A 15,190-nucleotide genomic window follows, 5' to 3' on the forward strand; every position below is an offset into this window, starting at 1 on the left:
CAGCATAACAGTCACGAGCCTGTCAACGTGACTGATTTCAGACTTTCGTTTTTTACAAGTGCTTAAAAAAATACTCTTACCATCCAAAATGAATATTATGTTTGGACAGAAACCTAATTGTATAAATTGTAATATTTATTTAGTTAAATTATGATTTACTATGTATAGAATATCATGACATGTTTGTCGTTATATTGCCAGATATACATTTTCATTCGTTTATTTATGTTAATATTTTTGTTAACTAACCGAAGTCAAGTTTTCAAATCCGCCGTGAAAGTGTTTTTGAGGAAAATTAAGATAATCGCGCGGCTAATTCTATATCGATGCATCACCTGTTACGTGGCAACAGGTGGTCCTTTGTCGAAATGAGAAAAAAGGAAGAAAAAAAAAAAAACCGAAAAAAGAAGGGGCACGGCGTTTTCCACTCGGGTCTGAAACGTAGCTCGCGCTATTAGGATCCTTTCCCCACTCCTTCCTGCTCGTAATTTGCACGTGATATTTCCAATTCGTTCAACGAATTCCAACGGTACCAATGCGTTTCCACGTTCCGATTATTAGGGGAGGAGACGTTACGCGTGAATTCTCCAAACGAAATCGTGAAACGATTGTAAGGGAAAAAAAGAGAAGTTCTCACAAAAGCTTGAGGCTTACCTCTATTCTTTAAACTTTATCCGTTATATATTATTGACTTGACAATTTCGACGTTAAAGCTGAAAAGTCAAGACGAATCCAACAATCTGTGAGATCTTGAATCTCAAAGTAACGCTAAAATAATTTTTGGCCACGAAACCACTTTGTGCGATGGTGCTCGGTCGGTAGGATCGGTGGTGACATAACGGCTGGATTTCATGCAAGTGACGTGTCGCGGCCGGTCGTGCTACACGGGAAACACGTACGTCTATTTGCGTGCTCGGTCACGTGGGAATTTGCGCGCAGTGCAAAATACCGGGGGAACGACGTGGTCGTTGATGCCCCGTCGCTGTTGGCCCTTGTCGTGCTCGGAATGCCGCCGGCCGGATCTGAAACCGAAACTGACTCCAACTACCCGACACTTTATTCCGAGATCGTTTCGAGTAACAAGTAACTCGTGTTAACTGTCCCGCGCGAACAGGGAGAAATTTCTTTCGGAAAATTTGCACTCCAAGTACTACTCCTCCCAGGCATAGACAATATTTGATGATGTAGTAGGAGGAGTGAAAAAATATTGTTAACACTTTACCGACCGATAGCCTATCAATAGGCTACTGTTTACCGCTACCGGTCGGTAAAGTGTTAATAAATTCTATTTAATTACATGTTCTATTGCTCTCTGACCAATAAATCAGAAAATACCTCGTTGTACATTGTATCAAAAAAATATGGTAGAAAGCGGATTATTTGAAGATTGTTTTTGATTTTATCATTCTCTAAAAAAATATTAAAAATTCGCTCGCTCGAAAAAAATCATTATATTTAATATGATTACAGTGACATTATATTCATAAATAATTGTTTAAAATTCAACGTTTGTTTGAACAAATTGTTTATCGTTTAATATTTAACGTGTTTTGTAAATAATTGTTTAAAAATTGGTTTCACGTGAATTAAACGTTACATAATACTGAAATTAAAAATTTTATTAAATTTCGTTACCCTACAAGAGAAAGTAAAACGCTGTGATAGTGAGCACTCTCGTGAATATTGATTTAAAAGTTGCAGAGACGTTTACGTTCCCGTGCGATAGCCGAAATCAAGTTCAATTCAAGTTACCAATGGTCGGTAAAATTTGTTAGGAACCATCTCAGCTTCACGCGAAAATGACGAGACGTGTTTTCCTCTTTCCTACGACGTTCGTCTCTCTCGTTTCCTTCTCGACGACGAAGGAATATAAATTCCACGAGATAGAAAGAGGACGGGGTGAGAAAGGATGACGTTATTGCTTACTCGGGGCGCGGGACGATTTGAATAAGCCGTCCACGATATCCGAAATTGAAGATCAGCAGGAATTTCGTCGCGTTCGGTGAAAATCAATCGGTAATACGTGTTTTTTCGTCAACTAGTTTATAGAACAGGTATATGTATGTACTTACGTACACATACCTGGTGTGTTGAAGTTTGTAGCCACGCTCGGAAAGTTCGGAGTGAAAAATTTTGCCAAGCATTAACTGTTAGGTACGTAGACGCTTGAACGATGTGTAATTTCAGTTAAAATTTTATATAAATCGATGTGTTTGATCGCATTTTTCCGTCAGTCGAGGATATTGGATATTGGTGATGTACATTGTCGTTCACAAGTCTTATATTTACTATATTTTTATTGAAATTTAAAAAAAATGAAATAATCGAATTTTTTCTCCTTTGTACCAAAAAAAAAAATACTGCATAAATATCTATTAAAATTTAGTGAAATTACATTAATTTTATTAAAAATTTTACTAAAATTTAATTATATATTTTTTTTTCGAAGAATGCGTTTCTTTATCATGGTTTCCACTATTCTCAATTTTTTGTAAGTTTCCATCGATACGTTATTAAATTATAGCTGCAGAATGTTCCATAAATCTGTTTTTGAAATTTTTATGCCTGCTTATTTAATTGGGGTGGCCACTTCACAATTCTCAGCGAATTATTACCTCGAATTTGGTTTAAACAATTTGTGCATACCTTAGGATCATTATCATGCATAAATCTAAAATTTGTCTTCAGATAGAGTAGACACCGATAATACCGATAGCTACTATTTATTTGAACCGAATCGTATCTCCCTAACCTCTAAAACGATAGACTGGCAAGGTTGATTTTGCAGACTTTTGAGTTTGGATTAACGCGATTTAACAAAGCTGCGTAACGAAAGAAAATCGGGAAAATGAGCAGACACGGGAAAACTCTCTTTACGCACGATCCACGTAAAGCGAGAGGGGAATGATTTGCGTGCTCGGTCACGTGAGAAGTAACGCGTATCGCGGACTAAAACTCTCTGTACGAGGTAGAATCGTGAAATCGATAGATAACTCCAAGTCTGGGCTGGGCTCTAGTTTCGTTGAGAGACGTTCGAGGTAGAATAATAGCTATTGGTCACGAACCGGTGCAACAGAGCCTCCCCGAAAGAAATGCCAGCTCGAATTAATCTTATGCAAAAATACGGAGAAGAGAACCTAGCGGAAAGAATTTCGTGGTTTGTCCTTCGTTTTTCCAAATGAACTTAGAAACAATTTTCCTACGGATTGAGAATTTCTTCTCAAAAATTTAATCCCATCACGCTGGTGAATCGATTCTCTTTCTTTCAAATTAGCTTTTTTTTTTTCGTCGAGGTGTCGTTTTCATTGCCTGAACAGGATGTTAAATGGGTTTCTCCGTCTAGAACAGCGGTTCTCAACCTTGTTTCTTTGCCATACCTATTAATTAACCTTTTCATTTATGAGTATCCTCTCCAATCATCCTTCAAAAACTCTCATAAGACTCTCTTTGCAAGTCAAAACTCTATAACGTTGTTTTTGTGTTTTTATTTTATTCCTTTTTTTGGTGTTTTTCGCCATTACAAATATTATTTTCGCATAATAATGTTTCACCAGTATGCTGAATACCAGCAGGTTGAGAACCACTGATTTAGAAGACGAAATGTTGGAAAACAAGATTTCGAAGATGGAACAGAGGCGAGTTGTTATTCTTCTGGTACGAAAGAGCAATTTTCCAAGCGAGAAGATCGATCTTGCTTCGACTTGATCTTGGTGTCAAGATTTCTGCTTCGTAGATGTCCTTTTCGTTCAAAGAATGATGAAAACACGTCGTTGTCTTTCCCCCCCTGTCCAATTTGTCACGTCGAGAGAGTAATGTGTAAATCGTAAAGATGACATTGCTGGGACATTGCATCGTTGAACTTAAATTATTTGCACGTGAATAATTGTTAATATTTACGGAGGCCGAGTACGATATGGGCGAATATACTCGAAATCTTTTTTTAGATAATAGTAGCGAACGTAGAGTACAAATAAGAGAGAACTCAAACTCGCCGAAACACACAGGCGACAGATTCTGTAGGAGTCGGCTAAAAAAAATATTAACGTAGGAACAAAATATGGTAGAAAAATAAGGTAGATTGAGGAATTTTTTTTTTTATGTAAAATTGTGTAAAATAATACGTCTTATTGTGTTATTTAACTAATAATTACTGAAAATTTCGTCTAAGTCCAGATATGGGATGGGGAAAAAGTTTCTTCCTACAAAATGTAAGAAAAAAAACTAATTTTACTAATTTTATATGATAAAAAATTATGAGTTTATTTTAGTAGGAAATGATTTTTGGTTCAACCTATATATATATAAATCCTAAAATAAGGGAGATTGACATTTTTTTTTAAATATAAAATTGTATGAAAAATCAATATATACGTCTTATCATATATTGTTTAACTAGTGATTGCTGAGAATTTCGTCCAAATATTTTGCAAATATCTGGATGGACATGGCAACTTCAAAACTAGTTGTGGTTATCTAAGACTTGTGTCTTTCTAACCTCTTGCGCTGAAATGATGTGCCACGCACGTTGACAATTTTTTGTCCCAAAATTGCAATAATTTCAGTAATTTCAATAATTTAAAAATAATTTCAATAATTTGTAAATCTCAATAATTTCTATTCAGTAATATCGTACCGACGAGTTCAAAAAGAAAGCGACGAATTATTGTATACGGTTTGGTCGCTCGTTATGGTCCGCAATTGCCAGCGCGAGTGGTTAATATCAACGCTACGTGCGTTGATAGTTAATGTTTCCTTGAATGACGTGGATATCGTGGTTCCGCAAGATTCAACGATCCAAAGAGAGAAATTGTCATTGGTTTTGCCAAAGTGACCGAGGACCAGCTGTCACGGCACACTCGCGACCGAACGCGACGAAAGAGAATCGCGATAACAAAGCGGGGCGCAGGGTCAATCTGCATGTCCCGGGGAACAGTTCCCATCGGTGGGAAGCAATTAGAAAAGTCCTCGAATAAATCGGAGCTTTTAAAACGGCCGTCCCATACGCGACCGTCGTGTCTGTTCCCCCTTGTCGCGAGTAAACGATGGAAATAGAGCCGGCTAGAGGGTAAAGAGACGATCTCGGACGTTCGGGCAGGCTGTGTTTCTGTGTGTGTGTGTTTCTGTGTGTGTGTGTGCGTGCGTGCGTGCGTGCGTGTGGACTCGTAGTATCTATCGGAAGTCAACGATCGCGGAGGAACCTCTTCGTGTTTTTATTTTCTTTAGTTTCGGTCTTTCGGGATATACATGTAACTCGATAAGCCGAGTTATTTGTTTCATTGATTTCATTTTAGAAAGAAAATTAGACGAAGAGAGATACCTACTGGTTACGAATATAAGAGCATAACTGTGCCAGTGAAAAATTGATAAGATTTTGAACTGATATTTTTTATCGTTTTTACGAAACGATCCATTTAATCTCTACTTTTGGTTTTACATCGTGCGTTCTCTTCTCGAAGATTCAAGCGTGTTTAAAAACTTATTGAAAAATTTTCTTCGTAACTACGTTTCAACGATTGAAGTGTTTGCAACGACCTTTCGAGAGACTCGTTGCGCATAATTTTTTGACTTCACTTTTCGTTTTATCGAACGTTGAACATTGGGACAAAATTCAAGAAATGCTAGCATTTCGTCGTTTAACTCTAACGTTCGAAGTTCAGTGAAACGATAGAAAAAAATATTATACGATGAGTTTCGAAGATAACGTTCGCTGTAAAGAGAAAATTTCAAGATAACTTTTTAAATTTTTTTTTTCCGCACGTGTTTAAATTTTGACAATTTTACCTTCGATTTGATGTAAATCAAATTGACGCAAAATTGACTTGTTTTTGAATTTCAAAGTCAAAAATTTTTTTTTTTATCCTGCACAAATTTTTTGCTGCCGTAGTCATCGCTGCAGCATCTTAGAACGTGGCTCACAAAGTATGTGTCATAAAGCGCGGGATATCTAATAGTTAATCCAATTCTCGAGTGTTCGAGAATCGTCGCGTCATTTCGTTCGCACGTTTTGTCGAATCGCCGTTTTACTTTGCTTCGAATCAGCAAAAGAGTCACGGTGTATGCACGAGGCGCGTTGATCATGATCAACGAGGCGAATCGCGTAACGAAATTAACCGGCGATGGCCAAGGGTAACCGTATTAATCCTTTTGCGCTGGCAATTGGTTCACGAATATCCGTGACTAAACTGTAAACAGTGATTGAACCAGTTAACGAACAGTTCGGACAACAAACACCTCACACCACGATACTGCGTGTAAGATTTGTAGAACTGTATTTCACTGCCATCTATGACTGCTCAACGAACAATTCGGGTAACGAACATCGTCTTCGTTTAATTACCCACTATACAGTAATTTGTCATTTTCCTTTCAAACTTGTCGGAATTATATCACTAACGATAAGTTCACTGTCGCTTTCCATTTTAAAACAAGCATTAACTGATTTATTACTCGTTTTGCCTTAAGTATATTCAAATACTGAGACAAGTGCATATAAATATATACTTAAAATTGAGAGAATGTTGCAATTTTGGGAAAAAAAAAAAAAAAAAAAAAAATTCTCGACGTGCGTGGCTCAACGTCGTTCCAGCGCAAGAGGTTAAGACCGTGCGAATTGCAAATGCAAATTAAATTTCGTACGCGATGTGAAGTTTCATCAATGACGTGAACATTTTATCGTCAATAGCGAGCTGCGCTGCGTGTTATTTAATTTCACTAATATCCGCTGTGACAAAGAGAGTTGCAAGCAATATTGAAAATTTTGCACAAAGCCCGAATTGCCAATACAATGGCTGTATGGTCAACTATGCAACAGTATCTGCAAATGGCAGACTGTGTGAAACGTTGTTCAATTCGATGAATTAGAAGTTTACAATTCAGTTTAGCCTTTGGTGCGTCTGCTCAAGTATCGTGTCGTGATTATTGCTTTGCAGCTGCAATTACGAAATTGTATCTGTACCGATGATGTCAGAAGTTGCAATAACTAATTGCAAATGGATATTATTAGCCTTTCAAATTTGGATTCAGTTTGCTCTGTCAATTATGAAAAAAAAAAAAAATAAAAACAGAAATTACTGTTCAATCACGCGCGAGGATCGTCTACAATTCAATCGTGCAAAAGAAAATATATAATGGAAAAGAAAAAAAAAAAACCACACATCTGTTACTAATAAGTAAAATATATACATGCTACAAGCAATGGTCTTCGTTACAAATAATTCTCGCTTGATCTTCCCAGTACGTGGTAACGCCTCATTTCCGGTCCATTCTTTATTGCGACCAAATCTGCGAGTCTGTCGAGCTATGTGTTTCAATCTTCCAACTTCTTTGGCAATATTTAGAAAGCTCTCGACTTGGCTCGAGGAGCTTGCGAAACTGGACGATCGAAGTGAATAGTATCGCAATCCAGCTGTGGAATTGAATTTTGTAACGAAGATATATTTCAAAAAGATATGAGAAACTATTATGAATCGTAAAATATACTTGTTGACTAATTTGCTAAGATGGAATGTTTCTACTAAAGCTACTACCTCCTTTTTTTTTTTAGAGTAGAGAAAGACTTGCTGTACAGAAAGCAAAAGAAGAGAATAACTATAACATAACAGAATAGTTTTTATGATCGAATCGAATTTCTCTTTGAGTTATGTACATTGCAATGTGTAACAACGTTTCGTGTTTCGATGCAAAACGTTGGAATTGCTTCGGTATGTTTCTTTTCCCTTTTTTTTTTTTTTTTTTTTAAACGTAACTAGTATTAAATGAAAAGGTGAGGGATAAAAAATAATGTGAAAATTGCCTTGCATTTTCATTTGACAAATACTGTATTTGTACAAAAATATAATCAGTGTATTTAACAAATAACCAAGTAGCAGTTCGATTATATATCGGTCAATAGATAACAGTGTAATTTGAAATTTGGTCGAGAGAAATTGTAAAAAATTTGATCAATGTTTCGTTAAATTGTACGAGGTACAACGTGCGCTTCGTTCTTGGATTCGATCGATCAAGCTTCAATGGGGGAAAAAAAAAAAAAGTGGAGGAAGAAAGACAGTTTATTCGAGAACAAAGAGAGATACTATGGGAAAAGTGAAAAGAAAAAACATAAAGTGAGACCAAAAAAAAAAAAAAACTGACTGCTATTGTGTAATGTGAACTGAAAATATTATTAAAAAGCATTTTACAACAAAAAATAACTAAAAAAACAAACAAAAATACGATTTACACTTAAATTAGAACAATTGATTTGTCTAAAAAAAAAAAATAAAAATAACATAAACCAGTACAAAAAAAAAAAAAGAAATATGAAGAAGAGACTCGCATGTCTGTTTCTTCGTGCGTTTCGTTATCCAATTCTTTTGGATGCAAAGACCGCGCGTATACGAAAAACACTCAAACACACATACATACATCTTCTTACTTTGGGAATAATGCGTGTCAAAGTATATAACCATATTTCGTTCGTATTTCTTGGAAAAAAAAAAAAAGAAAAAAAAAAAAGAAAAAACTAAGACTGACAGAAACAATGGTAGTAATGGCTAGCTGGCAAGGTGGTATCGTCTCGTTTCAACTTCCATTTTTTTTTTTTTCACAAACATACAATGGTAGTAAACAAAGTAATATTAATGATATAATAGTTAATAATACCAGTACTAATGATAATAATAGTAATAGTAATAATAATAGTAGCAGTAATAATAATAATAATAATAATTATAGTAATAGTAATAAAAATAATTATAATTATAGTAATAATAATAAAAATAATAATAATAATTATAGTAATAATAATAAAAATAATAATAATAATTATAGTAATAATAATAGTAATAATAATAATAATAATAATAATAGTAATAATAATAAAATAATAATAGTATGAGAAAAATCGAAGAGGTTGTAACATTAGACACAAACTTCTTCGTCCAACGTTACAACGTTGTTTGATCTTTCTCGTTTCCCAGCGAAAGAGGAAGTAAAACGAAGAAACACGGCGAGAAAAAACTAAGAAGCAATATTGGATCAAACGACCAAGTGAAAAAAAGAAAAATCTCCACAATTTTTTTGGCAGTGAAGTATTCAATGGAATAACGTGAAAATCCCTAACGTATTTCGGCGAGTTATTTCCATTCGTCAGTTCTCTTTTATGCTTCTCCTAATTTGATCTGCTTTCGTATGTTTTTTTTTGCATACTTAAAAATTGGCTAGAATACTGCAAATGTAGAAGACGACAGCTAATCTATGTAGAGTCCAATCGTAACTGTTTGAACAACCGGTCGAGTTGATCGATCGTTGTCCTTCAATTGTGAAAAAAAAGGGGAAATCTGCAACTGATTCAACAAGCGTCTCGTTCCATCGATTCAAAGTCTCCGGAAGGAACCACGAAATATTACTTTACGCGAGTAAGAGAGACAAATTAAATAAAATGCACGATTCAACCGGAAGAACGGCCATCGCTTTACAACTGGCGTCAAAAGATGTTGACAAATACGAACACCTCGATTCGAACAACAACGAATTATCAAGGATCTCCTAATAATTTTACTTATCACCTATCAACTTTCCTTCTCTCGGATAAGAAGAAAAGCTTATCGTTGATCATCATTTTCTTTTGCAATCCCATGCAATTCTACTACAGATAAGCTACGAAAAACAATGTACAAAAAAAAAAAAAAAAGAAAGAAAGAAAAAAAAAACGGAGAAAGAAAAGAAAAATTTGAAACCGTTTCAACTGTTTGTAACAATACAGCCTATGTCACAGCACAAAATCTCATTAACAATCACGAAATAATTTTAAACATGAAGTACCAAGGTACAGTTCATTTCAACACCAATAATTTAAATAAAGAGATAAAAAAAAAGGGAGGGGGAAATTCGCCAATTAATGACCTAGATGATTGTGAACTCGTATATATATATATATTTCTTCGTTGATCACACACAACGAACTATCATCCAACGAATTTTGTAACTAATCCAACGAGCGAGTAATTAGGCGAAGAGATTGGTATTCAAAACTAAAGGGAGGGAGGGGGGGAAAAAAATCAACTATGCATATAAAAATGTGTATAAAATGAAGGAGTCGAAAAATATAACAACAACACGAACTGTCAAACTGTCGATGAAATCACTGATTTAACAATGTCCTCGATTTAAAAATTAAAAAAGAACTATCACTTGTGTCGACGGTCCCGAAAATTGCGGACCGGCTTCCCACAGACTTTCCACGACTTTCGGGCAATCTAGTCGAATCACTTAAATAAACAACTACTAATCAAATATTTAAAAAGAAAAAAAAAAAGGAAAAAAAGAGAAGAAAGAAACTCACAACGTCTCGGAAGATCCTTCTAATTCATGGTTTTGTACTTTTCGACACCGAGGAACGCCAGCTAACCTCGTTACACTCGAGCGACATCTTACGAAAAAAAAAAAAAAAAAAAAAAAAAGGATGGGCTTGATATTGAATGAAGAGCGTGGTACAATAACAATGATAATAAAAAATATTTCAAACATGCATGGTCATGGTGGAGAGGGGAACTTGGCTCACAGTTCCCGTCATCGTCTGTTCGTCCAACAAAATGCGATTAATACTGTACGAATTAAAAATTACATAAAATATTTTCATTATTATCGTTATTATACTTGTTTCTACGTTCTTCGTTCAATATTCAAGTCAAGACAGACACAGCGCGACAGCGTCAAATCTTACGTGTTTGACAACGGAGGCAAATCCTGGCCTCGTTGTTTCGTAAGATGTCGTTCGATGCTCGAACGGCGAGTCGATGCACGATCAAGCCGATTTTTAGTCAGCTTCGAGGTTAAGTCGGAAGAATCAAGAGTTTTAAAAAAAAGAAGCGTACCGGATATCGGACAGGTACGCGTTCATTTGCACGACCCAGGAAAAAATACATGCAGGTACATCCGAGGTGTTTGGAAAAACGCTCCTCGCAGTTTTTTTTTTTCGATCGAGAGGGTGACGAAAAAGGAGAACGAGGATGCTACATTCTTCGTGAAAAAAGGAAGATATAACGAATAAGAAGGAACGAACAAGGAGGAAACCGGGTAGGAGGGGGGAGGCGGAATGAGGAGCAGGTGCGACGAAACGGGGGAGGATAATACGGGAGTGTGTGGAGGAGGAATGAGGGATGGAGTGACTAGCGGCGGCGAGCTCTACAACTAAACAACAACAACAGCATTTTCAGTTATAACAACATTAACAAGTAAGTGTTTTTCTTGTGTGAATGCGCTTACGCGTCTCTTGTAACTTCCGTTTTTCACGCGTGCGCGTGTAGTGTACACATTGCGCACGCAACAAAATGGGGGGGATGCGTTTCCAAACTCGTCTGCGTTTTTTCTTTCCCTTTTCGTACGATCATTTGGCAAAATATCACGCGTGCGTACGCGCTTACGGAGTGAGATTTGCGCACGCGGGCGCGTGTCGCAAAGCGCCATTTTTTTTTTTTTTTTTCATTTGCCTTCAGCGTCTTGATTATTCCCGTCGTTGCTTCTCTATTTTTCATAATTCACATTCCGTCTTTTGTTTCTTTTTTTATTTTTCGTCTTCTGTTCGTCTTTCCTTTCTGTTTCTCCATGTCCCCTTCGAATAATTCTCGGGATGGATTCAGAGGATCGTCGGAGCGCTAACGCGCGTACCCGCGTGGCAGACGTTCGTTCTCGAATGTGGCACGTAAGCACGCGCGTACGCGCGTCTGTATGTTCGTACAAACAAGGGCTGTCATCCTGGACTCCGACAGCTGTCGCGTTTTCGCTCGCGTACGCTTGCATTTTGTTGTTTCGCCTGGCGATCGGTCGTATTTCGTAAAACGGAAGTGAGGTGGAACCGGGCGAAGATGAATAGGTAAAGTGAGCACGAGCGGTGGTGATGATAAGTGGACGAAGAAGAAGATAGGCAAGTATAAATAAAAAAAAGATGTATGAGATCCTGGTTTCGCGGCCGTCGGAACAGTGACGATGGCAACGGCAACGGCAACGGCAACGGCAACGGCAACGGCTACGACAATAACAACGACGACAACGACAACGATGAAAACGACGATGGACGATCGTTGTCGGCGTCGCGACTTGTCGTTGCTCTACATGCCGATCGGCGGTACTTGCACGTAACGATAAATGTAGAGCCTGTAATCTTTGCTGGCCAGCACGACCGACCCGTCGTCCATTAAAGCGACGTCGAAACACTGGGCGTGCTTGACCTTGCTCTCGAGAGCTGAAACCAGTTGGCCGTCTTGGGTGAAGATCGTCAGATTGAAATTATTGTGATTGTCTGCTATCAGTATCTCGCCAACGGCGTTGATCCCTACCCCGATCGGGTAGTTCGTGACCCCTTCGCCGCCGATCTGACGGAGGTAGGTGCCCTCGTAATTGAACACCTTCACGCAATGGGCGCGATTGTCGCTGATGAAGATCTCCTGTTTGTCGTTCACGACAACACCGTTTGGAAACTCGAGGTGCTTCGAGCATCCGAACTTCTGCAGAACGATGCCCGCCTGATCGAAGATGATCACGCGCATCACTTTGCACTCGACGACGACGATGCGCCCCTTCGAGTCCACCGTTACGCCGCGCGGATGTTGAAGGATGTTCGCACCGAATTTACGCACGAATTGGCCGTACTGGTTGTATATCTGTATTTGATGGGTCGGCGAACGTTCCGTGACGATTATGTCGCCGGACGTCTTCACAACGGCCACGCGATTCGGATAGAGTAACTGGCCGTCCCGTTTGCCGCACTCGCCGAATTGGAATTTAAATCGGCCCTCCTTGTCGAATATCTGAATCCGATGGTTGTTCGTGTCGGCGACGATGATGTCGTTCTGCGCGTTCACCGCCACTCCCGACGGCTCGGTGAACTGGCCCTCCATCACGCCGAACTCGCCGAACTTGCAATGATAGATCATCTTCTGTCGCTTGATCTGCGACTTGGGCGGGAATATCACCGCCGCGGACATGAGCTTCGATGTCAGGTCGAGAACGGAATCGGTGGTCGCGGCGTTCGCTGCGACAGCGACGGACGCTGGCATCGGGAAGTGATCGTTCGTGGTAACCACCGGATAGGCGTCGTTGCCCCCGTTGCTCCATTTCTCGTACGGGTTCGCGTTTATACCGTTCAAATTCAAATCGCTGATGGTCGTTGAGAACGGGCCGAGACTGTTGGCCGAACTGAAACGCTTGGTAATGACAGTGCTGCTGCTCTCGAACGACGACGGCGACGAGGACGCGGTGCAGGTCGAAGACCCCGACGACATCAGGCCGTTGCTGTAGGGTCGGTCCAATAAAAGACCTCCCAAGGATCCGGCGCTGCCTGGCCCATTGTTGGCGTTGCTGCCCCCGTTACCGTTGTTCGACGACAGTGTCGTTGGCCGAGCGATGGGCGGTTGCTTACCGATCGGACCCGCGTTGTTCTCGTTGTTGCTTCGAACGTAGCCGAACGTGTTTCGCACGCCCACTTGAATCGCCTGATAGTTGCTGACGAACTCGAGATCGGCGACGTGGCCGCCGAAGTCCGGCGTGTAATTCAGCAATATTTGGAGCTTCGAGTCGAGAAGCTTCTTTACCATCAGCACCTCGGTGATGGTAGTGTACTTGGTCAGTCGTTCGACGAATTCGCAGGTCTGAAGCATCTTGTCCGCCATCTCGTTGGCCTTTTGCGTTAAAACGGTCAGGGCTATTTGCTTGGTGGAGAAGACTGACTCGAGCTCCTTCAACAGCTCCTGCTTACGCTCCTCGAGCATGGATCGATAAAATTGAAAGGTATCGTTGATCTCGTTCTGCGCTTTCTGGTATTGTACTTGTAGCCGCGCCGCGCCGTGATCGGCCGCCTTCACCGCGGTTTTCACGTCCGCGGCTTTCGATCTGCACTCTTGAACCACTCGCCCCATCGCTTCCAGTTGCTGCGTTCCTATCTCGGAGATGTGCGCGCATTCGTGCAACGGGCCCGGATGATCGGCGATGCCGCACTCTTTGCAAACCAGCGCCGTGCAAGTGCGACAGAAATACTTCAGCAACTCCTGTTTGTGTCGTGGACATAATGGTACTTTGTCGCTGTTGGTGTTCGCGTTGCTGATCACGAGATTGTTCTTTGGGATTTCGTTATTGGCGGTGCTGGTGGTGGTGACCGTTTCGAGTTTCGAGTCGCCCAAATTTAGGACGCGATGGCCCTCGAAGCAGTGCATGAATTGGTGCGCCATCACGCAGTTCGGACAGAGGAAATTCGCACAGTCGAAGCAACGAGCTACAGCGTCGGATTCGGTTGATTTGCAACCGGTACAACGGACTCCAATGACGACTCCTAAACGGCACCGCGGGCAGGGTGCTTCTCCAAGTTTTTGCAAGTCGAGGCAAAGGTCACAGCTGTCGACGTCGCAGATCGCCGAGTCGCTCGCAGGCGGGGAACTGCCGCTCACTGTAAGCGGGGACAGCGAGGCCAGGGATCCGATGGAATTCGCGCGCGATTCCAGCGAGAGTGTTGGCGAGGCCATCTTCAGTCAACCGGCATCCCTGTTGGCAAAAATCAATCACTTTCTTTAGCCACTCTATCGAAATATTTATGAACTTATTTGCAAATGTATTATTATTGTAGTTGTCGAGGCAAATTATTTCGAATGTAATAATTCTTTATTCGACACGTGTGTGTTGATGTATGTACATGGTGTTGTTGGTAATGTCTCAGCTTTCGTAAACTGCATGAAAACAAAATCCTATCTATTGACTAAATGTTTGATCATTGACTGAGTATGATGAAGTTACTCTATACGACGACTGAATTACGTGCTACTTTATTTACTCAGATAGGAACGATAATTAAATCTTAATTTCATTTATTCAACGAAATTAAATGGTACGAAATTAAATATGTTTTCGCAAACATCTGACAACTGGAATAACCGTAATAGAAAAATTATTGGACAATGTTAATTACGGATGACGGTCTATTTCATCGCTTTTGATGATTTTTGAATATATGTTATAAAAGACATTTTGAACTTTCTACATATATAGTGACTCGTAGTCAAAATCGGTCACACGGTGATTTAAATTTAAGGTCAATGTATGAGATACACACAACGTAAATTAGTTTCCACTGAATTCGAGAATGAAATAACGAAATCTTAATTTATAGATAAATAAGTTTGAGTAAAAGTGCCAAGTCTATATTTGTAAATATGTTTGATTGAAT

General features: G+C 39.5%; 1 protein-coding gene across 1 annotated transcript; it reads right to left on the reverse strand.

Moving 5' to 3' along the window:
• Positions 1 to 11,226: 11,226 nt before the first annotated feature.
• Positions 11,227 to 14,537, reverse strand: LOC122527489 (brain tumor protein-like). The gene has a single exon (XM_043651729.1). It carries the CDS (start codon positions 14,490 to 14,492, stop codon positions 12,087 to 12,089), a length of 2,406 nt encoding a protein of 801 aa, XP_043507664.1. The 5' UTR covers positions 14,493 to 14,537; the 3' UTR covers positions 11,227 to 12,086.
• Positions 14,538 to 15,190: the final 653 nt, after the last annotated feature.

The sequence above is a fragment of the Frieseomelitta varia genome, unplaced genomic scaffold (genome assembly GCF_011392965.1).
Source record: "Frieseomelitta varia isolate USP_RPSP 00005682 unplaced genomic scaffold, Fvar_1.2 scaffold_221, whole genome shotgun sequence".
Classification (NCBI taxonomy): domain Eukaryota; kingdom Metazoa; phylum Arthropoda; class Insecta; order Hymenoptera; family Apidae; genus Frieseomelitta; species Frieseomelitta varia.